The sequence below is a fragment of the Aquila chrysaetos genome, chromosome 1 (genome assembly GCF_900496995.4).
Source record: "Aquila chrysaetos chrysaetos chromosome 1, bAquChr1.4, whole genome shotgun sequence".
Classification (NCBI taxonomy): domain Eukaryota; kingdom Metazoa; phylum Chordata; class Aves; order Accipitriformes; family Accipitridae; genus Aquila; species Aquila chrysaetos.
The window spans coordinates 68,774-90,444 of NC_044004.1; the positions used below are offsets into that span (position 1 = coordinate 68,774).

Below are 21,671 nucleotides of genomic sequence, written 5' to 3' on the forward strand. Positions count from 1 at the left end.
TCACCCTGGGGCATCTCCGGAGCGCAGGGGATCCCGTGTGGGGCGTCTCAAGGGGCCTGGTTAGTCATGCTGGGGCTTGGGGGGCACTTGGTGGCTCTTTGGGGTCACTCCGAGGTGCCTGAGGGGCTCGGCGGGGGTCAGTGTGGGGGACCCTGGAGGTGCAGGGACCCCCGGTCCCCCCCCGGCGCCCGCCTGGGGGTCTCTCCCGAGCATCTCGGGGGACGCGGCGGGGTCTCCTCCGGGGTCCCCCCCCCGGGGTCTCTCGGGCCGGGACGCGCGGCGGTCGCCCCGGGGTGGGGGGGGGAGCGCAGGGGCTCTCCGGTCCGGCCTCGGGGGGGGGGGGGGTTGGCCCGCCCCCCCCCCCCCCCCCCCCCATCCCTCCCTCCCCCGGCGCGGCCGGTGCGGCGCTGGCCGCGGAGCCCCTCCGCCGGCGCGGGGAGGGACCGCTCCTCCCCGGAATGATGTCAGCCTGCCCGGCCACGGCCCCCGCCTCCCCCGGCGGCTCCGGCCCTGCCTCCCCGGGGAGGCGGCGGCGGCATGGCCCGGGCCGGCGGGGCGGCGGCGGGGCCGCGGCGGCGGGTGCTGGTGCTGATGGTGCTGGTGGCCGCGGCGGGGCGGCGAGGCCGGGGAACGGGGAGGCGGCGGGGAGGCGGCCCCCCCGGACCCCCGACGCCCCCCGGCCCCCCCGCCCGCCCGCTCCTGCTGCGCTGTTGCTCTGCCGCTTGCCGCCTGCCTGCCGCTGCCGCCGCCGCCTCCGGGCCGCCTCGCCGCCGCCCCCCAGCGCCCGCGCCCGCCCCGCCTCCGCTGCCTCAGCCTCGCCGTTAACTAGCCCGCCTGCCCGCCGTCCGCCCTCGCCCCGCCCCATCCCGGGCCGAGCCTGCCCCCTCCCGCGCCCCTCTCCGGCCTCCTCCCCCCTCCATCCCTCCACTCCTCCTCCCAGCCTTCCTCCATCCCTCCCTCCACTCCTCCTCTGCCTCCCTCCACCCCTCCCTCCGGTCCTCTCAGCCGTCCTCCATCCCTCCCTCCAGGGCTCCTCTGCCTCCCTCCATCCCTCCCTCCAGTCCTCTGAGCCTTCCTCCACCCCTCCCTCCACTCCTCCTCTGCCTCCATCCCTCCCTCCGCTCCTCTAAGCCTTCCCCACCCCTCCCTCCACTCCTCCTCTGCCTCCATCCCTCCCTCCTTCCACTCCTCCTCTGCCTTCCCCATCCCTCCCTCCGCTCCTCTAAGCCTTCCCCATCCCTCCCTCCACTCCTCCTCTGCCTCCCTCTATCCCTCCCTCCTTCCACTCCTCCTCTGCCTTCCCCATCCCTCCCTCCGCTCCTCTAAGCCTTCCCCATCCCTCCCTCCACTCCTCCTCTGCCTCCCTCTATCCCTCCCTCCTTCCACTCCTCCTCTGCCTTCCCCATCCCTCCCTCCGCTCCTCTAAGCCTTCCCCACCCCTCCCTCCACTCCCCTAAGCCTTCCTCCATCCCTCCCTCCCACTCCTCCCCTGCCTTCCCCATCCCTCCCCCGCCCGCCCCCCGCCCCTTCCCCTCCCGGTCCCCGCACTTGCCTGCTGGTCGCCTCCGTCTCCAACTTCTCCGGCCCTGCCTCCGCCTGCCTCCGCCTCCCGCCTCCCCCCGAGCCTCCCCCCGAGCCTCCCCCCCGCTCCCGCCCGGCCACCCGCCGCAGATGCCGCTTCCCCGGCGGCCGGGACGGCGGCCCCCGGCACCTGCCCGGCTCTGAGCTCCGCTGCCGGGCCCGGGGCAGGAAAGTTGGGGGGCTGCCGTTGAGCCCCTGCCATGTTCTCCGTGCAGGAGGCGCTGCCCCGGGGGGGGCTGCCCATGAAGGAAGAGCCGCTGACCGCCGGGCTGCCCTCCGTCCGCTGGCTGCAGGGCACCGGCATCCTGGACGCCAGCACGGCGGCACAGAGGTAAGGGGCTCCATGGGTATCCCGGGCTCCACGGGCATCCCGGGTGCAGTGGGCATCTCTGGTGCTGTGGGTATGCTGGGCTCCGTGGGTATCTCGGGCTCTAGGAGCATCCCAGGTGCTTCGGGCGTCCCGGGCACTGCAGGCATCCCGGGCACTGCAGGCATCCCAGGCTGCATGGGCATCCCGGGCTCCGCAGGCATCCCAGGTGCTGCAGGCATCCCGGGCACCATGGGCATCCTGGGCACCACAGGCATCCCAGGTACCACGGGCTCCACAGACATCCTGGGTGCTGTGAGCATCCCAGGTGCTGTGGGCATCCTGGGCATGATGGGCATCCCGGGTGTCGTGGGCATCCCAGGCGCCCTGCACACCTTGGGCATGCCGGGCATCCCACATCCTCAGCACCCTGGGATCCCTGGGCAGCCTGGATGCCTTGGGCATCCCAGGTGCCTCGTGCCCACCGGGTACTTCAGGCGCTCCAGGTGCCCCACATGCCCTGGGCTCCTTGGGCCTCCGGGTAACCCCTACGCCTGGGTACCTTGGGTGTCCCGGGGGCCCCCGCGGACTTCAGCACCCCTGGATTCCTGGGGCATCCCGAGCCCCCTGGCATCCCGCGCGTGCCAGGCCTGTTGCCCTGTGTTGGGAGGGCCAGTGGGTGCTGGCAGCGGGGCAGGAGCAACTGCCAGAGCTGTGAGGGGTTTGTGCCGTGCCATGCTGTGCATCCACTGGGGCCGGGACCTGCACCCTGAGCCGCGGCTCTGCTGGGAAAAGCCGCCGAGAGCAAGGGCAGGGCTGGCAGTGGTGCCATCCCTGTCTCCCGGGCAGGGCTGGCAGCATCAGCTGGGGCGAGGGACCGCTGCAGCCGCTCAGGCAGCCTGCATCGCCGGGCTCGCCGTGCCGCAGCCCGATGCCCTCCCGTGTCCCGGCTGGCCCCATCCCCTGCCCTCCCCTGGGGGCTCAGGGCTCCGCGTACCCCATCCCCTGCCCTCCCGGGGGACTCTGTGCACCCTGGTCCCCTGCTCTCTCTCCCCCTTGTGCCCAGAGGGGTCCCAGTGGCAGCTGGGGGACACCTTCACCCCTGCCCCCAGCACCCCAGCTCCTGCTGTACCCCCCTGTGTGCACCATGGGGTTTGGGGGGTCAGTAAGGGGGGGGGGCCTGTGCTTGGAGCATGCTGCAGCTTTGTCCAGGGGTGACAGGAGATGCCCCACGGCACGGAGGAGCGAGGGGACCCGGGCCAGCTTGCCCACTGCCTCCCTGGGGTGCCCCACGCCCTCGGCCAGGGACAAGGGGCTTGAGAGTCTGGGGGGGGGGTGTCTCCCCTTTGCATGGGGCCCCAGCAAAGCGGGACATCCCCAGCACTTCCAGCACCGACCCGCTCTGTGGACGACATCACCCGGTTGTGTGCACCGTCCCCGAGCTCGGGGTCCCCAGCTGCGGTGTCAGCCCTGCCGCTGGCTCTCCGCCGGGGACCATGATTGCGCCGGAGGCTGCGCCCTGCAGCTGAAGCCCTGGGGGCTCCCCGGGGTCCCCCCCAAAGCCGCCGCGTTTGCAGATACTCTGAGGATGCTTGAAAACTGCAGCAATCCCCCCGGCAAAGCCACCCCAGCCCCGTCCCAGTGCAGCCACCACCGCGGCCCAACCTGGAGCCCCCAGAGAGCAGCTGGACCAAGGGTCCCACCCTGCCCCAGGGAGCTGGGGGGGGCAGTGCCAGGGCGGGGGGCTGCGGTGTCCGAGCCGTGGCGCAGGGAGGTGCTGGCCTTGCTGCTGCGCGCCCAGAAACTTCCCTGTGTCCCAGAGTGGGGCCGCGAGAAAGAGGGGTGAAATCCGTCCCCCTCACCCCCGGCCCCGGCTCTGGCAGTGCAGGGGGACGCACACAGGGCTGGGACCACCGCTGCGGCTCCGGCAGCGATGCTGCCCGGTGGCAGGGACATGGCTGGCCGTGTGCCGATGGGGTCCTGCGTGCCACGTGCCCGGTGCACGAGGATGGGGTTCACAGACCCCCTGCCCACCCCTGCCCCTGCCGGGCCGGGTGCTGGGCAGCCTGTGGTGCCCTCCAGGTCCCCCTCTCCTCCCCGTCCCACCGCGGTGCCCGGCAGCTGAGCATGTGCCACACATGCCGGCAGTGCCACGCGTGTGGACACGCTCCTGGGGTGCTCGTCACCTCCAGACCCAGCCTGCCTCCACCCTGCGTCCCTCTCAGACCCCTGGCTGGGGGGCTCACACCAGCACCCACAAAGACCCCCCACTCCCGTGGGACCCCATGGCCACCGCAGGGTCCCCGGGCGATGCCAACTGCACCCACGGCTGCAGCCCCTGCGGGCAGAGGGGAGGGCAGGGGGGCTGGGGCCCCGGGGCAAGGCAGAGAGGGGCTGTGGGCCGTGGGGTGAGCCCACCCGGGGTCTCGGCTTCCCGGGTGGGATCCGGCGCTCCCCCCTCTGCCCCCCATTTGGCGGAGCCGCCCGGGGAGCCGTGACTGCGTAATTGCGTGGTGCCCCGGGTGCCTGGCGGCTCCGCCAAGGGAAGATGCTGCTTTACTGTAAGAGACGTTCGCTGGGCTCCTCTGCTAGGAAATGCTCTGATTGCCTTTAATAATTAATGGCAACCAGGCTCGGCTCTCGTAACGCCGGGGTCTCGGCAGCGCTGGGAGCGGAGATGCAGCCATTACCCGCCCGGGCTGGCGGCTCCATCACACACCCCCCCCACCCCCAGCACTTTAGGGCCAAAGCTTTGGGGGGGCGGAGGGGAATGGGGGAGCCGGGCGGGCGCTGGCTCGCTGCGGCCGCCCTGCCGGCACCGTGCCACCTCCCCATCAGCTGGCAGCCCCGTGGCCGGGTTCCAGCGCGGTAGGGCCGGGGATGCTGCTGGGGGACAGAGGGGTCCCCGCGGCACCGGGGGTCCCCGTCCCTCTGGGAGCTGAGTGGCGTGCCGACTGGGCGCACTGGGTTGGGGTCCCGGTGGGGTCAGCACCCCGTGCTGCAGGGCCAGATGCCGTGGGGATGGGCCCTGGGAGCAAATCCATCGGCACTGGTTGCAGCCTTGGGTAGGGGACGAGGGCCACCCACGGGGTGTGCCAGGACACGGCCACCAGCAGTGCCCGGGGACACGACTGTGCACATGTTTGTCCGCACATGTGTGCCCAGACACGCGTGTTGGCCGTGCACACAGGCATCCATGTGCTAGTCAAGCGTTGCCAGGCACGTGCCCCGGCGTTTGCCGACTGGGGACGTTTTGGGTCCCCGGCGATCAGCTTAATGAGCTTTCTCCTCCATCATGGAGACTTGTCTCCAGAGAAGCGTCCCTGAGGTTTTCAGGGTCTGGGCTTCACACTTGGCCTCGGCTGGTGCCCGCGGCTGGGGTCGGGGCTGGGGCTGAGGGCGATGCCAGGGGTTAATTAAAGCTCAAGGACCATGATTAAAGGAGGCGAGGGTGCCTGGGGGGCCTCCCCCCCACCCTGTGCTGGTTCTGCCCCAGGCTCCTGGGACCGGCCACAGGAGCAGGTCGCTGGTAAAAGAGCTGAACCCCATTTTCTTCTCTCGTTTGGAGAGGATTCTGGTGTCTGTGGCTTGTGTGGGACTCTGGGAGATGTCCCTGTGTCCCCACGTCCCTGAGCATCCAGCGATGCCCCTGGGCGCAGAGGTCGGCCCTGGGCAGTGCCAGCCCACAGGAGCAGCATTGGGGGGAGCGGAGTGGGGGGGCTTGGCTGTGCAGGAGCAAAGGATCCCCACGGCTGGGACAGCCCCCCCCCGGCAGGGTGTAAGCAAGGGGTCTCGTGGGGCTGGGGGCTCTGCAGGGACAGGGCTCAGGGAACCACTCCATCCTCCAGCTGCGGGTGGAGGGGTGCCCCCATCCTGGCCCCCCCTCCATGTGCCCTGTCCCCGGCTAAATTGGACCCCAGTGGGGGTCAGGGTTCTGGGGGTCCTGCTCCTCACCCATGCGTTGTGTCTCTGCACCCCAGGGCTCCTCTCCTTGACAGCCCCCCCGGCGGGGTGCTGCGGGCAGGGGGCTGGGTGTGACCCCCCCCATTCCTGCGATGGCCTTGTCCCTCCGTGGCCGGGGGTGGTGGTGGAGGGACCCCTACAGTGGGCACCCCCTCGGGCTGGCAGCAGGGGGGGGGAGTTGCACCCAGCCCATCACCCCCAAACTGTGTCCCCAGGTGGGCTCCTGGGAGCAGGGCTGGGGGTGCTGGGTCACCCCCCTGCATGTTTGTGCATGTGTCCCCCCCCTTATTTGCACCCCAGTGCTGACCCCTGTCCGGGCTCTGGCCAGTGGGGTCCACAGGGTGCTGCCGGGCACGGTGGGGGTAGGATCTGGGGGCTGTGGGGTTCTGCTCCATGCTGGGGGGGACTGGAAGGTCCATGGGGTCCTGCCCCACACGGGGGGGGGGGGGCTGCAAGGTCCCTGCAGTCCCCGTGGGGTGCAAGGGCCGTCCCCAGCGCAGCGTGAGAACTGGCTCCGGCAGCTGAAGCCCCCCCCGAGGTTGGCGCGGGGGGGAGCCAAACCCGCCCTCCCGCCTCCCTCATCGCCCGATGTGTTTTTAATCACGAAAGGGGGGAACTTTTTACATCCGCGTGTTTATCTTGGCCCCCTCGCCTCGCTGGCTGCCGCGCTGGGGGCTGGTCCGGCTCCCGCGGCCCCCCACGCCGCCGCCACCGCGCCGGCTCCCGCAGCACTGACGGTGACACCGGTTGGGGACGGGGACGGCACGGGCTTGTCGTGGCCACGGGGCAGCGTGGGGGTCCTGGCTGCTCCCCCGTCCACCCTGGGGGAGTTTGGCAGCTCCCACCAAGCCTGTCCCCTGGCAATGGGAACCCCTGGGGGGGGGGGTGCTGGAGGTCCCGGTGAGGGGGTGCTGAGGGTCCCGGCAGCCGTCCCCTGCTCACCGCACCCCCCCGCTCCTTCTGCCGACAGCGGGGTGGGCCTGGCCCGAGCCCACTTTGAGAAGCAGCCCCCCTCCAACCTGCGGAAATCCAATTTCTTCCACTTTGTCCTGGCCATGTACGACCGGCAGGGCCAGCCCGTGGAGATCGAGCGCACCTCCTTCATCGACTTCGTGGAGAAGGAGCGGGTGAGGCCCCCCCCCGGCGCTGGGGTTTTGGTGGGGATGGGGTTGTGGCGGGGATGGGGGTCACTCCACTGGGCAATCCCCCTGCTCTTGGAGGGGTGCAGGAGCCTGCGCTGCAGAGGCTGAGACCTCTCTCAAACTCATTGCACATGTGAGGAGTTACCAAAGCGGCTCCACAGCCCTGGGCCCGGCCGGGGCTGCCAGAGTGCTGCACCGAGAGGGGACCGTGATGTCCCCCCCCATCCAACCGTCCTCCCCCCAGGAGCAGAACGGCGAGAAAACCAACAACGGGATCCACTACCGGCTCCAGCTGCTGTACAGCAACGGTGGGTGCCGGGGCCGGGGGGCTGGGGGGGTGCGGGCAGGGCTGACCCCCTCCCCTTTCGCCGCAGGGCTCCGGACTGAGCAGGACCTCTACGTCCGCCTCATCGACTCCATGTCCAAGCAGGTAACGGCGTGGGGCTGGCGGCTTGGCCGGGCCGGCAGTCCCCGACCCCATCGGCCACCGAGCTCCCAGGGCCACCTGCACACGCGTGTGCACACGTGGGTGTGCCTGGTGGGCACGTCTGTGCGTGTGCATGCAGCTGTGCAGAGCAGGCACATCTGTACACATGAGCGTGCAAGGCTGTAAGTGCACGCACATGTGGGGGTTGTAAGGCCAGGCAGCCGTATGCGCACACCCAGGTGCGCAGAGTGGGCACACGTGCACTTGCACACCCCTCCACGTGCACGAACACGCGTCTGTGCACCGGCACGAAGGCAGGCGTGCACGAGCGCCTGCAGCAGCGTGTGTGCGGGCACGTACAGCTGTGCACGCGCAGCCGTGCACACACGCGTGCATGGGCACAAACACGTGCGCACGCACCCACGCGACTCCTCGGAGGTGTGCACGGCTGCACACCCACCCACGAGCGCTCCCTGCCCGGTCCCTCTCCCACCCGCTGCTCCCACCCCGGCTGCCATCGGAGTCCCCCAGCCTGGCTGGGGTCACCCAGGGAGGGTCCGTGTTTCGGGGACAGGCTGGAGCGGTGGCAGGGGACGGGCAGGGTGCCAGGCGGCGGTGGCACCCCCCCTGCGCGCTCTCTTCCCCCCCCCCCAGGCCATCATCTACGAAGGGCAGGACAAGAACCCAGAGATGTGCCGGGTCCTCCTCACCCACGAGATCATGTGCAGGTAGGCGGGGGTCCCGTGGGTGTCCTGGTGGTGGGGGTCCGGCGGGGGTCCCACAGGTATCCGGCAGCACCAGGGGTGCCATGTTGGGCAGGCGGGCAGCTGCCTGCCCCAGCTGCCTGCTGCCAGCGCGGGGTCCCCCGTGCCCCATTAGCGCCGCTCTTGTTTACCACCCTCGCGCTCGGTGTTTGTGCAAATTAACGCTCCGTGCCAGCGCGGCTAATTGATCTCCAGGAGCCACGCTAACGATGCCAGGGCTGGGGCCCACCCCATCCCCGCTGCACTCCCCAGGGCCGGCACCGCCACGTTTGTTGGCCGGCGGCGGCACGAGCCCGGCGCAGCCGTGTCCCCCGTGGGTGAGGTGGAGCCCCCGAGGGATGGCGTGGGGCTGGGGCACCCCTGGTTCAGAGCCCCCCCTTGGCTCACCAAGCATTTCCCAGGGCTGGGGTGCACCCTGAGCCCCAGAGAACCCCAAATCGGAGCCCAGCCCCATGGTGCGGGGTGGTGGGGTGGATAAGGGGGGTACCCCAGGGGTGCCCTCTCTGCCACGGCCCCCCGTGCCCTGGCATCACATGGCCGATGTCCCTGTCCTGGGGTCTGTCCCCCCCCAGCCCAGCACCCTGGGCCCTTGTGCAGCACCCGCCTGTCCCCCCTGCACCGCTGTGGGGCAGGACCCCCCTACTCCACAGTGCAGGGCTGCGCAATGCTGGGGGGGTACAAGGGTGAGAAATGGGGCTCTGGCGGGTTTTCCCCTGGGGGTTGGGGGGTGTGGGGCTGGCCCCGGCCCCCCCCCCGGCTCCCCTCACACCGGCTCCTCTCCCCGGCCGTGCCCAGCCGCTGCTGTGACAAGAAGAGCTGCGGGAACCGCAACGAGACCCCCTCCGACCCTGTCATCATCGACAGGTACCGGGGACCCCGGGCGCGGGCCCCCCCCCGCACCTCGCTGGGGCTGGGGAGGGGGGTGGCAGTGGCGGGGGGGGGTCCCCTGAGGCACTGGGATGGGGAGTCTCCTGGGCTGGGGACCGGGTGCGAGCACTGGCCTCGTTAGAGCTAATGAGCTGGGGGAGCAGCATGTGGGGGCTGGGAGGGCACACGGTTCCCCCCCCCCCCCGCCCCGGTCTGGCTTGCTGCGGTGGCTGCCGGCCCCGTGCCGGGCTGTGGTGACAGCCAGCCGTGACAGATGGGGAAAGTGCCGTTTGTCGTCAGCGCGGCACTTCCGATGTGCATCAAACAAATAAATAATACAGGCGGCATCCAGCCACTTCGGCGAGCGACGGGGAACGCGTGGCGGCCCCTCTCCCGCGCCGGGGCCACGTGCCGCAGGGACACCCCGGTGCCGCACGGTGTTCCCAGGCGTGTTCCCCCCGGCACGGGCCGGCCACGTGCCCCGCGGTGAGGGGTGCACCCATCCTCCCCGCCGGGATGGGGCCACCAGGCTGGGGCAGAGCGGGAGCAGAAAGCCCAGCCTGGCACAGGCAGCACTTGCTGGTGTGTGCACGGACACCGCGTCCTCCCGGCTCTGGGGCAGGTGTCTGTCTGTCTGTCTGTCTGCAGCCCTGTCCCTCTGCCCTCCCTGGACAGACTGTATGCACCCCACCTCCCTCCATCCACCCAGCCTTCTCTCCGTGCCTCCCTCTGTCCATTACCCATCCCTCTGTCCCTCCATCCATCTCTCCTTCCATCCGTCCCCCATTCTTCTCCATCCATCCATCCATCCACCCGTTCCTTCCTCCCTCCTTTCTCCTCTCCCTCCCTCTCACCAGCCCTTGAGCTGTTCCTCCCTCCATCCCACAGCATCCCCATCGTGTCCCCATCCCTCTGTCCCCGTGCAGGTCCTGGCACGGTGGCACCTCCCTGGTGACGCCAAGCGAAGCCCAGGCTCTTCAGGGGTGCTGAGGGGTTTTAGGGACCTCCAGCTCGCTCCGCAGGGCTCGGTCACCTCGTCACTGGGGCCAGGGGGGCACAGCACCTCACCCTGCTTGCAAGCATGGTCCGTTGAACCCGGGGCGGGGGGGGTTCCCCGTGAGCAGCTTCCCCCTGCGCTGAGTCCCCGGAGGGTGCCTGGGTCCCTGGGGGACAAGGGCTGGCACAGACCCTGCTCCCGCACACCGGGGCCCTGGCCCCCGCACCCCAGAGTGACGGCGGCCCCGCTGCGGCAGGTCCCCGACCCCCGGCCTCCCTCCCACCCTGCCAGCGCCAGCCAGCTGTGCCCCCCCCCCTCCCGCCGCCCCCGGCCAGCTGTGCCCCGGCCAGCTGTGGGGATCGCGGCCCCCGGAACTCCAGCACGGCCGTGGGATGCAGCTGCCGCGGCTCAGCCAAGACAAACCTCCTGGTAATGACGTCCCCGTGTCCCACCGTCCCCTCAGCCGCCTCGTCCCGCAGGTGTCCTGGGCGCTGCACCCACGCTGGTGCTTTTGGGGTGCGCGGGGGGTGCCCTGTGACCCCCCCTGTGCTGGAGGCTGGGGCTGATCCCGGCCCCGGGTGCCTGTGGGGTGGGAGGTGATTTTCCCCCCCTAAAGCAAGTGTCCCCCGAGGCCACCCCAGCCCCCTTCTCCCCAGGGACCCCTCGGGGCAGTGCCCCAAGGAGGTGACGTCCCCGGGCTGGTGGTATCCCCATCCCCTTCCCTTGTCTGTGCTGAGGGGAGCCGGGGGGGGGGGGCTTCCCCAGTGCCCCCACATCCTCCTCCTCTGTCCTCAGGGCCGTCGGGGGTCACCCGGGGCCAGGCAGGTCCCCAGCCCGCCGCCCGCTCCCCCCCGGCCCCCCCCAGCCCCGCTCCCCAGCCCGACGCCCAGCCCCACTGGTTTAGAGAGCCAGATAAGTGCCCTATCAACATGTTAATCAAATTACTTAGGAGCTAAAATTGACGCTTTTCATTAATTATACAAGATTATTCTAATTGCAAATTCAAATTTATGCGCTCGGAACAGAAGGTGTTCGGCAGCAGCGCCGGGAATTTGCATATTAAATGGGGAGCGCTGTGCATTAGGGATGCTAATGCATGCACAGCGCCTGTATTTTTAACTCCCGGGCCCATATGCGCGGCTGCAGCTCGGGGGGGACGAGGCCGACCTGGGGTTCAGCATTATCCCCCCCCCTCAGCAGCACAGAGCCGGGGCCGGGGGGCTGGGGGGGGCCGGGGGGGGGGTCACCCCCCAGCCCCATGCCGCCCTTGTCAATCTCCTGGCGGGGGGGGGTGTGTGTTTTCCTGCCGTTTTCCAGCTCCTTCCTTCCCCTGATTACCACCTGCCAGGCGGCGGGTGATGGGGGGACACGGGGGGGTCCCCCTCTTCCTGCCCTTGCCCAGGAAAACCGTCCCCCGTGGGCAGCGTCCCGGCAGCAGCGGTGTGGGAGCCCCTCTCTGTGTGCCCCGGCGCTGGCTGATGGCAGGAGCCTCTGGGGCAGCCACGGTCTTGGGGTGCCCTCTCTGCTCAGGGTGCCCAGAGTCCCCGGGGGGGGGGCTGCAATGGCCCCAGGGGCTGGTGTCCCCCTGGCCTGTGCCCCTCCGGGATGGGGCTGAAGGGGGTTTGGGGCCAGGAAGGCTGTGCCCGCTGCCCTGTACCTGTACCTGCATCGCAGGGGGTCCCAGGGGTCTCGGGTGCTGCACCGTGTCCCGGGACACCCGTGTCCCCACCCCAGCCTCCACCAGCAGCTAATGGGGCCGTGGGAACCTTCCAGCTGGGCACCTGCGTCCCCTGCCGACCCTCCTGTCCCCTATGTCCCCCTCCCCAGCCCCACTGCAGCGCTTGGGGAGGTGGCTGGGGGGGCCATAGCAGGGGGCTGAGGTGGGGTGCTGGGGTGGGATACCAAGGCAGGGTGCTGGAGCGGGATGTCGGGGTAAGGTGCCAGAGCTGGATGTGCTGATGAGATGCCAGGACAGGCTGCTGAGACGGGATGGCACTCTGGGGTGGGGACAGGATGGCACGCTGGGATGGGATAGGATGCCATACTGGGAAGGGGATAAGATGGCACATTGGGGTGGGGATAGGATGGCATGCTGTGATGGGACAGGATGGCACACTGGGATGGGGCACCATGGCAGGCTGGGATGGGGACAGGATGGCATGCTGGGATAGGGACAGGATGACATGCTGGGATTGGGACAGGATGGCACGCCGGGATGGGGACAGGATGGCACATTGGGATGCAATGCCCAGGCCCTGCCGATGTGCTGCCTGCAGCAGGGCAGAGCCCAGGCACATCGGCAAGAGGGCCGGGAAATGGGCTGCCCCATGCCAGGCCAATGGAGGGAGATGGCACAGAGGGACACGGTGGCCTGGCATGGCACACTGACCTGGTATAGCACAGTGTCCTGGCACGGCACGGTGGCCGTGCGTGGCATAGTGCCCTGGCATGGTGCAGTGAGCTGGCACGGTGCGGTGAGCTGGCACGGTGCAGTAGCCTGGCATGGTGGGGTGACCTGGCACAGCTCAGGGACTTACTGTGTTGTGGTGAGTTGGCACAGCGGTGACCCGGCACTGTGCGGTCACCAGGGCCGGGGCAGGGAGCTGGCACAGCGCGGTGAGCTGCCATGGCAAAGCCAGCTGGCACAGCGTGATGGCCGGGCACGGTGCAAAGCCAATATATGTGCGTGTGCGTGCACGCGTGTGCCGTGTGCGGGGTGCCCGTGCACCGGTGTGTGGCCACGCAGGGTGCCGGTGGCTGTGCCTGCCTTTGGCCGTGCACCGTGGGGTGGCCCACGGCTGGGATGGGACAGCAAGTTTGTCACCTCGGTGCCCAAAAGCATATGTGTGTGCAGGGGGACCCTGCGGTGGGGGTCCTGGGGAGCACGTCTGGCTGTGCCCCCAGGCGTGGCTCCGTGCATCCATGCACGCAGGAGTGTGCACCGTGATCCCCACACACGTGCAACCGTGATACCATGCGTGTGCAACTGTGATCCCTCACGCTCTCCTCCCGTCCCAGCCCCTAGGAATCAAGGGATGGGGTGGGGGGGAGACATCAGGGGGTCCCGGGCACTGCGCGCCCCCCCCCCCCCGGGTTTTGCCAGCACTGACCGCTGGGTTCTTTCCTTCCATCCCAGGTTTTTCCTCAAGTTTTTCCTCAAATGCAACCAAAACTGCCTGAAGAATGCGGGGAACCCCCGGGATATGCGGCGCTTCCAGGTAAGCACTGGGACCCCCTCCTCCTTCAAACCCTGCCCCGCACACCGGGACTGCAGGAGGGGACGGGGTTGGAGACCTCATATATTTTCCCAAAGGGGCCGAGGGGAATTAGGGACTCGATTCCTCATTCAAGGAGCCCATTCAGGGAATCGAGTCCCTAATTCCCCTTGCCCCCTTTGCAAACCCCAATTCCCCTCGATCCCTTTGCAAACCTCAATTCTCTTTGAACCCTTTTGCAAAACCCAATTCCCCTTGATCCCTTTGTAAACCCCGATTCTCTTTGAACCCCTTTGCAAAACCCAATTCCCCTCGACCTCTTTGCAAAATCCAGTTCCCCTCGAACGCCTTTGCAAACCCTGATTCCCCTCAACCCCTTTGCAAACCCTAACTTGCAAACCCTAATTGCTCTTGAACCCCTCTGCAGCCCCCGTGTCCCCTCGCCCCCCGCACACTCCCCCCGTGTCCCCTGCCTGCAGCCCAGCTCTCCCCGCAGCAGCTGGAGGTTCGGGAGCGGAGCAGAGGGGGGGTCCGGCCCGTCCCCCACCCAGCACGGGCGCCTTCATTAGGGCCTCTCGTAAAGATATGATAATTGTGACATTTTTACATGATTAACGACCTATCCAATTTGCATAGCGCCAAGCAGCTCCGGGAGAGCAGCCAAGTCCAGGCTGGAGGGGGGGGAGCGGGGTGCAGGGGGGGGGGGCACAGGGGATGGGCTGGGGTGTCCCCTGGGGTCCAGGGTCCCCCAGGCTGGTGACACGGTGACGGGCTGGTGCTGATGCCGGGGCAGTGCCGAGGCCGGGGCCGGGGTCCTGCGGCGCTGCGTGTTGCACGGTTACAAGGGCACACGTGTGCGTGCACATGTAGGTATGCATGCACACGCATCTACACGTATGCATGCACATGTGCACACAAGTGCTGCTGCACGCACATACGTGTGGCACGTGTACACATATGTGCACGCAGGCACAGATTTGCACATGCGTGTCACCACCAAGGCACAGAGGGGCCGGAGGGCACCCATGACATTCCCGGGATGCTCAGGGGTGTGGGGGGACACTAGAGATGAGCAGCGGGGTGAGGATCACACCGTGGGGTGACATACCCACGGCAGGGTGGGGAGGACCCTGTGGGGTCCCCGTGGGGAAGGGCACGCCAGCCCCCGTCCTCCGTGGCGGCCCTGGGGCTGCGGGGACGGTGGCCCTGAGCCGGCTGTCCCGCAGGTGGTCGTGTCGACGACGGTGAACGTGGACGGCCACGTCCTGGCTGTGTCTGACAACATGTTTGTCCACAACAACTCCAAGCACGGGCGGCGGGCACGGCGCCTCGACCCCTCCGAAGGTGAGTCTCTGCCGGGCGCCCGGCGTGCCCACGCACACAGAGCACGTGCCCACGCACACGCGTGTGCCCTGCCCCGGCACGTGTGCACGGCCGCGTGGAGGGGCAGACAACTGTCCCTGCCGGTGGGTGCTGCTCCTACCGTGGCATCCCCTGCCCCGGCTGTGCCGGAGCCCAGCCCCATGGCCGTGTGTGCCCCACAGCGCCGGGGCAGCCCCATGGCCACGTGCACCCCACGGTGCCAGGGCAGCCCCACGGCCGTGCCTGCCCCACGGTGCTGGAGCAGCCCCAGGGATTGTGTCCCCATGCCGGGACCCCTGAGGAGGGGATGCCTGTGCCCCAGCCTTGCCCCACACTGCTCAGAGGCTGCAGCTCCCCCAGCCCTGGCACAGCCCCGGGCAGCCCTGGAGGTGGGCACCCAGCGCCGTATTTATGCCTTGTACGTCTGTCCGTCCGCCCAGCACACACGCACGGCCTCTCCATCTGCCTGCCGTGCACCTGCGTTTTCTGTCTGTCCCTTCCTCCTCTGTCCGTCCCGCGCGAGCAGGCTGTCTGACCCTCCTGGGTGCTCTCTGTCCATCCACTGTTCTGTCCGTCCGTGCATCCGCCACGTCTGTCTGTGTCCCTCCGTCCACTGCATACGTGCCCCGTCCGCCCGTCTGACCTATTTGCTCTCCATCCGTCTGTCCTGTGCGTGCTCTTTCCACTCCCCTGCACCGATGCGCTCGCCATCCCCCCGTCCGTCCCCTGCATGCGCTCTCCCTCACTGTCCCCATCCGTGTCCGTGCATCCGTGGCCACCCGTGCCTGTCCCCCCACTCGCCGCTGCCTGGTTCTCACTTTCTGCCTCTGCTCTCCCTCTCTGCCTTCTCTCCCCCAGCCTCGCGCCCCCGGCCCCGACCCCGGCGTTCCCCGCTCCCGCCCCGCGTGCCCCCACACTCACTGCTGCCCTGTCTCTCCCCTCCCGCCCGAAGCAGCCACCCCCTGCATCAAAGCCATCAGCCCCAGCGAGGGCTGGACCACCGGAGGTGCCACCGTCATCGTCATCGGCGACAACTTCTTCGATGGGCTGCAGGTCGTCTTCGGCACCATGCTGGTGTGGAGTGAGGTAGGGGAGGGTGAAGGGGGGGGGGGCTGGCGTGACCCCCCCCCCGGCCATGGGCTGAGCCCCGTCTCGCCCCGCAGCTCATCACACCTCACGCCATCCGGGTGCAGACCCCTCCGCGGCACATCCCCGGCGTGGTGGAGGTGACGCTCTCCTACAAGTCCAAGCAGTTCTGCAAGGGTGCCCCGGGACGCTTCGTCTACACCGGTGAGGGGTGCAGACCCCCGGGGAGGGGGCACAGACCCCCCAGGACAGTACCCAGGGGATGTCTGTGCCCGCTGCCCGGCCCTGGGGCTGCTGCCAGCCCCTGGGGACAGCCCTGCCCTGCCCCAGGACCCCCCCCCATGGGTGGCTCTGCTGCAGGGTTAGGGTGAGGGGATGGGCAGGGTGCGAGGGGACGGGCATAGGGCAAGGGTTTGGGGCAGGACAGGGTTGGGTTATTGGGCAGGGGGTAGAGTTAGGGGCAGGGTAGCATTGTGACTGGGAGGGGAACCTGCTGGCGGGGACAGGGTTGGGGGTAGGATTGGGGTGATGGAGTGAGTGTTATTGCAAACCACTACTGAAAACCCCAGGCAGCAAGCCCAGGGGCCCTGCGCACGTGTATGGCGTGAGGAGGGCCACGCACACATGTGTGGCATAAGCAGGGCAGCATGCACACGTGTGCGGCGTGAGCGGGGCCATGCACACGTGGGGTGTGGGTAAGGGATGATGCACATGTGGGGTGTGAGCAGGCAGCGTGCACAGTGCGGTGGAGAATCGGTCCCACCGTGGTGGCCGTGTGCCATGTGCCGTGTGCCGTGACCTGTTGCCGCTGGCTCGGGCAGTCTGTCCTCACACCAGCTCCGTGCCGTGCTGCAGGTTGCCCTGGCTCCTGCCCTGCTCCAGCACCGTCCCGTCCCCCCGGGACCCCCGGCAGTGGGGCTGGCAGCTGGGGCTGTCGGACTGGGGGTTGGGAGAGGAAGGGGTGCAGGGGCTGTTGGCATGGGTGGGGGACAGGGGGGACAGCTGGGGTGTCCCTGCAGGAGGTGGGGTTCCCCCCTGCTACAGCCCAGCTCAGCCCTTCGCCTCACGGTCTGTGCCTCAGTTTCCCCATGGGGCCGGGACGGGGGGGGGGCGGGGGGGGCCGGGGTGGCCCCGTGCGCAGCAGCCGCTGAGCCCCTCTCTCTCGGCAGCGCTGAACGAGCCCACCATCGACTACGGGTTCCAGCGGCTGCAGAAGGTCATCCCCCGGCACCCCGGGGACCCCGAGCGCCTGCCCAAGGTAGGGACCCCCCGCCTGGGGTTTGGCGGGGATGCCGTGCTCTGCCGTGCTCGGTGACACCCACGGGTGCAGGGAGGGACACACCATCACCCATGGGTGCTGGGCACCACCTCGCCTCGACCCAGGGGTCTTCCCTGGCAGTGCCAGAGGACCAAGGGACAGGGAGGGGGACGCAGAGCCCTTGTGCCCCCCCCCGGCGCTGGGTGCAGCCTGTGGGCTGGCCAGGGTCCCTAACCCCCAGCTCCCGCTGCGTGCGGGGGTCCCTGTGTGCGGGGGTCCGTGCTGTTTGCCCCCCACCCCTAGCAGAGCCTGGGGCAGGGTGGGCCATGGGGGAACTCAGAGGGGGGACACAATGGGCCCCCGCCCCATGGGTCCGCTGTGGCAGCGCTGGGCTGGGGCTTTGGGCATTGCACGGCAGCTCGGGGAAGTGCCAACGTGGGGACATGTCACTGGCATGGGGATGTGGCGGGGTAGGGTGCCTGCATGTCCCCCATGTGCAGATGGGGCTGGGGTGGGGGTGCAGGCCCCCCCGAGCCCCATCCCGCTCCCTGCCCAGGAGGTCCTGCTGAAGCGGGCAGCCGACCTGGTGGAGGCTCTCTACGGGATGCCGCACAGCAACCAGGTACTGCGCACCCCCCCCCCCGCCAAGCCCCCCCCGGCTCATCCCACCCTCCTGCCCCCGGCCCCCCACCCTGCCCGCTCTGCACGGTGTGCACCCCGAGCCCGCGACGCTGGAGCGGGGACGCAGGAGCTGGCCCCGGGCTCCCAGCCCCACATCTGGTTCACATCAGGATTCCTTGGGCGCTGAGTCAGCGCTGTGGGCCCCCCCCCGAGCCCCCCACCTGCAGGGGAAGGGGAGCAGCCGGGTCAGGCTGCAGGGCTGGCGCCTCCAAAGCCGCCTTTGTTCCCACATCCTTCCCGGCCGGCAGCACAAGCTGGGGGGTCGCGGTCCCCCCTGCCCCATCGCTGCCCGGCACAGCCCGGCCGGCGCCCGGGGGATGCTCGGGGCTGCGGGTGCCCTGGGAGGTGACACGAGCTTGGGCGGTCTCAGCTGCCCCTGCCACATTGCTGCCCGGCACAGCCCCGGGGTCACCCCAGGCTCTGCGTGCCATGGGGTGATGCCGTCCCCGTGTCCCGTCCCCCCCCCCCCCCCCCCCCCCTCCCAGGACATCATCCTGAAGCGAGCGGCGGACATTGCTGAGGCTCTCTACAGCGTCCCCCGCAACCCCAGCCAGCTCTCCTCGCTGGCCGGCACCCACGGCCCCGCCGGCATGATGGGGGTGAACTCCTTCGGCAGCCAGCTGGCCGTCAACATCGGCGACTCACCACAGGGCACCGAGCAAGGTGGGCCGGGGGCCGCGCCAGGCAGCGGGAGGGGGTCCCTGCCCGCCCCGTGCCACCCCCGGCCCCTCTCGCCCGCAGGCTACTCCCGAAACACGGGCAGCGTCTCGCCGCGGGGCTACGTGCCCAGCTCCACGCCGCAGCAGAGCAGCTACAGCAGCACCGCCGGCATCAACGGCTATGGCAGCGGCACCATGGCCGGCCTGGGGGTGCCCGGCTCCCCCAGCTTCCTCAACGGCTCCACCGCCAACTCCCCCTACGCCAGTAAGTCAGTGCCCCGGGGTGTCTCCAAAGCCACGTGCCAGCCCCGGGGTGTCCCCAACACTCTGCACCAGCCCGGGGTGTCCTCAAAGCCGTGCACCAGCCTTGGGGTGTCCCAAAGCCGTGCACCAGCAGCCCTGGGGCATCCCCAACACCATGCACTAGCCCTGGGGTGTCCCCAATGCTGTGCACCAGCCCCAGGGTGTCCCCAATGCCATGCACCAGCCTTGGGGTGTCCCCAATGCTGTGCACCAGCCCCGGGATGTCCCCAACACCATGCATCAGCCTTGGGGTGTCCCCAATGCTGTGCACCAGCCCCGGGATGTCCCCAACACCATGCACTAGCCCTGGGGTGTCCCCAGTGCTGTGCACCAGCCCCAGGGTGTCCCCAATGCCATGCACCAGCCCCGGGATGTCCCCAACACCATGCATCAGCCTTGGGGTGTCCCCAATGCTGTGCACCAGCCCCGGGATGTCCCCAACACCGTGCACCAGCCTTGGGGTGTCCCCAATGCTGTGCACCAGCCCCGGGATGTCCCCAAAGCCAGTGGCGAGGGCAAGGGGGAGCGGGGACACAGCCAAGACAGACTCAGTCCTAGCCCTGGCCCTTGCAAGCCGGGTCCCACGTGGCGTCACCGGGATGTGCTGGCATCCCGCCGGGGGAGCGATGCCCAGTCCCCAGCTCTGCCCGGCCTGAGTGGGTCTCTCCCCGCAGTCATGCCCGCCAGCCCCCCGCTCGGCGCCTCCTCCATCACCCTCCCGTCGGGCACCAACGCCTCCACCCCCACCGGGGTCTTCTCCTTCTCCCCCGTCAACATGATCTCGGCGGTGAAGCAGAAAAGCGCCTTCGCCCCCGTGGTGCGGCCGCAGACCTCCCCGCCGCCCGCCTGTGCCAGCACCAGCGGCAGCAGCCTGCAAGGTGAGCCCAGCGCGGGCAGGGCTGCCCTCGCTGCCTGGGGGGCTCCAAGCCCACCCCCAGATCCCCCTTGCCCCACAGAGGGGGTCGGGGGTCCCGGTGGCACCGTGCCCAAGCAGGGTGCTTGCCTGCACCCCTGCCTGACTCCATGCCTCCTCCCTGCAGCCCGGGCACGGCTGAGGCTGCACCGCGGGGATGGGTGCACCGTGCCACCCTCGCCCCTGTCCCCCCCTCCCCGTGCCCACCGCTCACCCCCTCCCCGCCTCGGCTCACCCTCTCTCTCTGCCTCCCTCCCGCTCTCCCGCTGCCCAGACCCGGCTTTCGAGGACTCGGACAAGTTCCACACGCCCGCGCGGCCGCTCCAGGGACTGGCCTATTCCTAAGCACAGTAGGTCCTGGGATGCACCGGCCCCGGAACCCCCCATCCCGCTGGGACGGGCAGGGGGAGCGGGGCCAAGGAGGCCAGGAATCCCCCGCCCCGGCGTGCCCACCCCTCACCTTCCCTTGCAGCCGTGCCCGGCCACCTCGTGCCGCCCACGGGAGCCGGGACGGTACCGGAGCCGCGACACGGAGCAGGACTGAGAGTGGCCTCGCACCCCGGTGGTACCGGCCCCTCCAACCCGCTCCTGGGGGGCTCCCGTGGGGATCGGGGCGCACGGGGCTGTGGGACCCACCACGCCGCTGCCCTGCAGCCTCCCCAGCCCAGCCCCACGGAGCTCGGCCCCCTCGCAGGGGGGTGACCCTGGCCAGGACCAGCATCGGCGTGGCGTGGCTCGGCTTGGCACGGTTCGGCTCGGAGGGCAGCCCCTCCTGGGGCCAGAGCCTTGGGGGGAGCCCCGGGAATGACCCAAACGCTCTGGGTTTAGCCTCAGAAAGACACTGAGAGACCCGTGGGAGTGTGGGGCAGCGGCAGCCGTGGGCAGGATGCTCCGAGGCGGGAGGGATGGATGCTCCGGGGCAGGATGGGGTGATGTTCCAGGGCGGGATGGATGCTCGGGGGTGGGATGGATGCTCCGGTGGGACCCAGCTCCCCCCCCCCCTTACACTTCCTGGCTGTCTCACCACCGTGGCCGGCACGCTCTCTCTCCCCAGATGTGCAGCTCCACATCTGGAGCCGCCCACCCGCAGCTCCCGGGCGGCCGAGGCCGGATCTCTGCCTGCGCCCCGCGCCCCCGCGCAGGATCGGGGCCTCGGCACCGCCCGGGTGGGGAGTCTGGGCTGCCCCGGCCCACCGAGCCAAGCCGCTGGCATGGGGATGGCACAGCTCCCAGCCCCATCAGCTGCCAGGGCTGGCTGCCACAGGACACAGCCGCAGCTCTTTTCTCATTATTATCACTATTATTATTATTATTAACATTATTATTATTTTAGCAGCAGGCGAGTCAGTGGGTAGGGGCTCTGGCAGGGCAGGCAGGAGACCCCTGGCCCTGGCAGTGCCTGCTCCTGCCAGGGTCTTCCCTGTCCTCCCAGCCGGGAGGGAGCGGCCAGGAATTTTGTAAATAAAAAAAAAGGGAAAAAAAAAAACAAACCCAACCCCACTCCCCCCGGTCTGCATCCCACCCGTGGGGGCAGCCCGTGTCCCCCCCTGCCCGTGTCTTGTGCCGCTGTGTGCCACAGTGATGGTGACGCTGCCGTGCCCTGCTCAGTGTCAGCACGTGTGTGTCCCCCCCGTGCTGCCCCCATTGCCCCTCGCTGGGAGCTGGGTCCTCACCCAATGGCCCCAGCCCCTGCCAGGGCTGACCACGGGGGTCCCAGGGCCAGGGGCACCCCCCCCGCCTGCCCCTGGGGACAGGGTGCCCCTGCCGTGGTCCCGGTCCCCCCACAACAGTGGTGCAGGACAGCGGTGCCGGGGTCCCCCGGAGCAAGGGGGGGGGCTTTCTGACGTGGAAATAAAAGGCCTTGCAGAAGGGCACCGGCTCTGGGGGGTCTGTGAGTGGGGAGGGGGTGACGTGTGGGGACACCCCCGGGGACAGTGATACCGGTCCCGCAGCAGCAGGAGTGAGTGGGGGTCCCACATACAGCCCCGGGGGGGGGGGGGCTTCACCCCCACACCACCCCCCCCTCAGCACCCAGCTGCCCTGTACTGGCAGCATCCACCCTGTGCCCCACAGCCCCCCCAGGGTCCTTCCCCCACACCCTGGGGTGACTCAGGGTCCCAGCGGTGGTCCCAGCCCCCCCCCCCCC

General features: G+C 69.4%; 1 protein-coding gene across 2 annotated transcripts; it reads left to right on the forward strand.

Moving 5' to 3' along the window:
* Positions 1-1,623: 1,623 nt before the first annotated feature.
* LOC115338919 (transcription factor COE1-like) lies at positions 1,624-21,396 on the forward strand. 2 transcript variants are annotated; one of them, XM_030007998.2, is made up of 17 exons: positions 1,624-1,912; positions 6,822-6,978; positions 7,238-7,301; positions 7,368-7,423; positions 8,075-8,148; positions 8,980-9,048; positions 13,185-13,266; positions 14,490-14,607; positions 15,578-15,711; positions 15,789-15,915; positions 16,881-16,969; positions 17,526-17,591; positions 18,136-18,313; positions 18,392-18,574; positions 19,287-19,490; positions 19,800-19,875; positions 19,998-21,396. In XM_030007998.2, the coding sequence occupies exons 1-16, from the start codon at positions 1,782-1,784 to the stop codon at positions 19,868-19,870; spliced, it is 1,803 nt and encodes a 600-aa protein (XP_029863858.1). In that variant the 5' UTR covers positions 1,624-1,781; the 3' UTR covers positions 19,871-19,875; positions 19,998-21,396. The 2 variants fall into 2 exon arrangements, with proteins under 2 accessions (XP_029863858.1, XP_029863868.1); XM_030008008.2 differs by having other exon boundaries at positions 15,581-15,711.
* Positions 21,397-21,671: the final 275 nt, after the last annotated feature.

Excerpts from the sequence above, each read along its gene's own strand:
- LOC115338919 (XM_030007998.2), top strand. The coding sequence starts at position 1,782 with ATGTTCTCCGTGCAGGAGGCGCTGCCCCGGGGGGGGCTGCCCATGAAG. Across the intron at positions 7,424-8,074 it reads TCGACTCCATGTCCAAGCAG|GCCATCATCTACGAAGGGCA; the intron begins GTAACGGCGTGG and ends CCCCCCCCCCAG. Across the intron at positions 18,575-19,286 it reads CGCCAACTCCCCCTACGCCA|TCATGCCCGCCAGCCCCCCG; the intron begins GTAAGTCAGTGC and ends CTCTCCCCGCAG.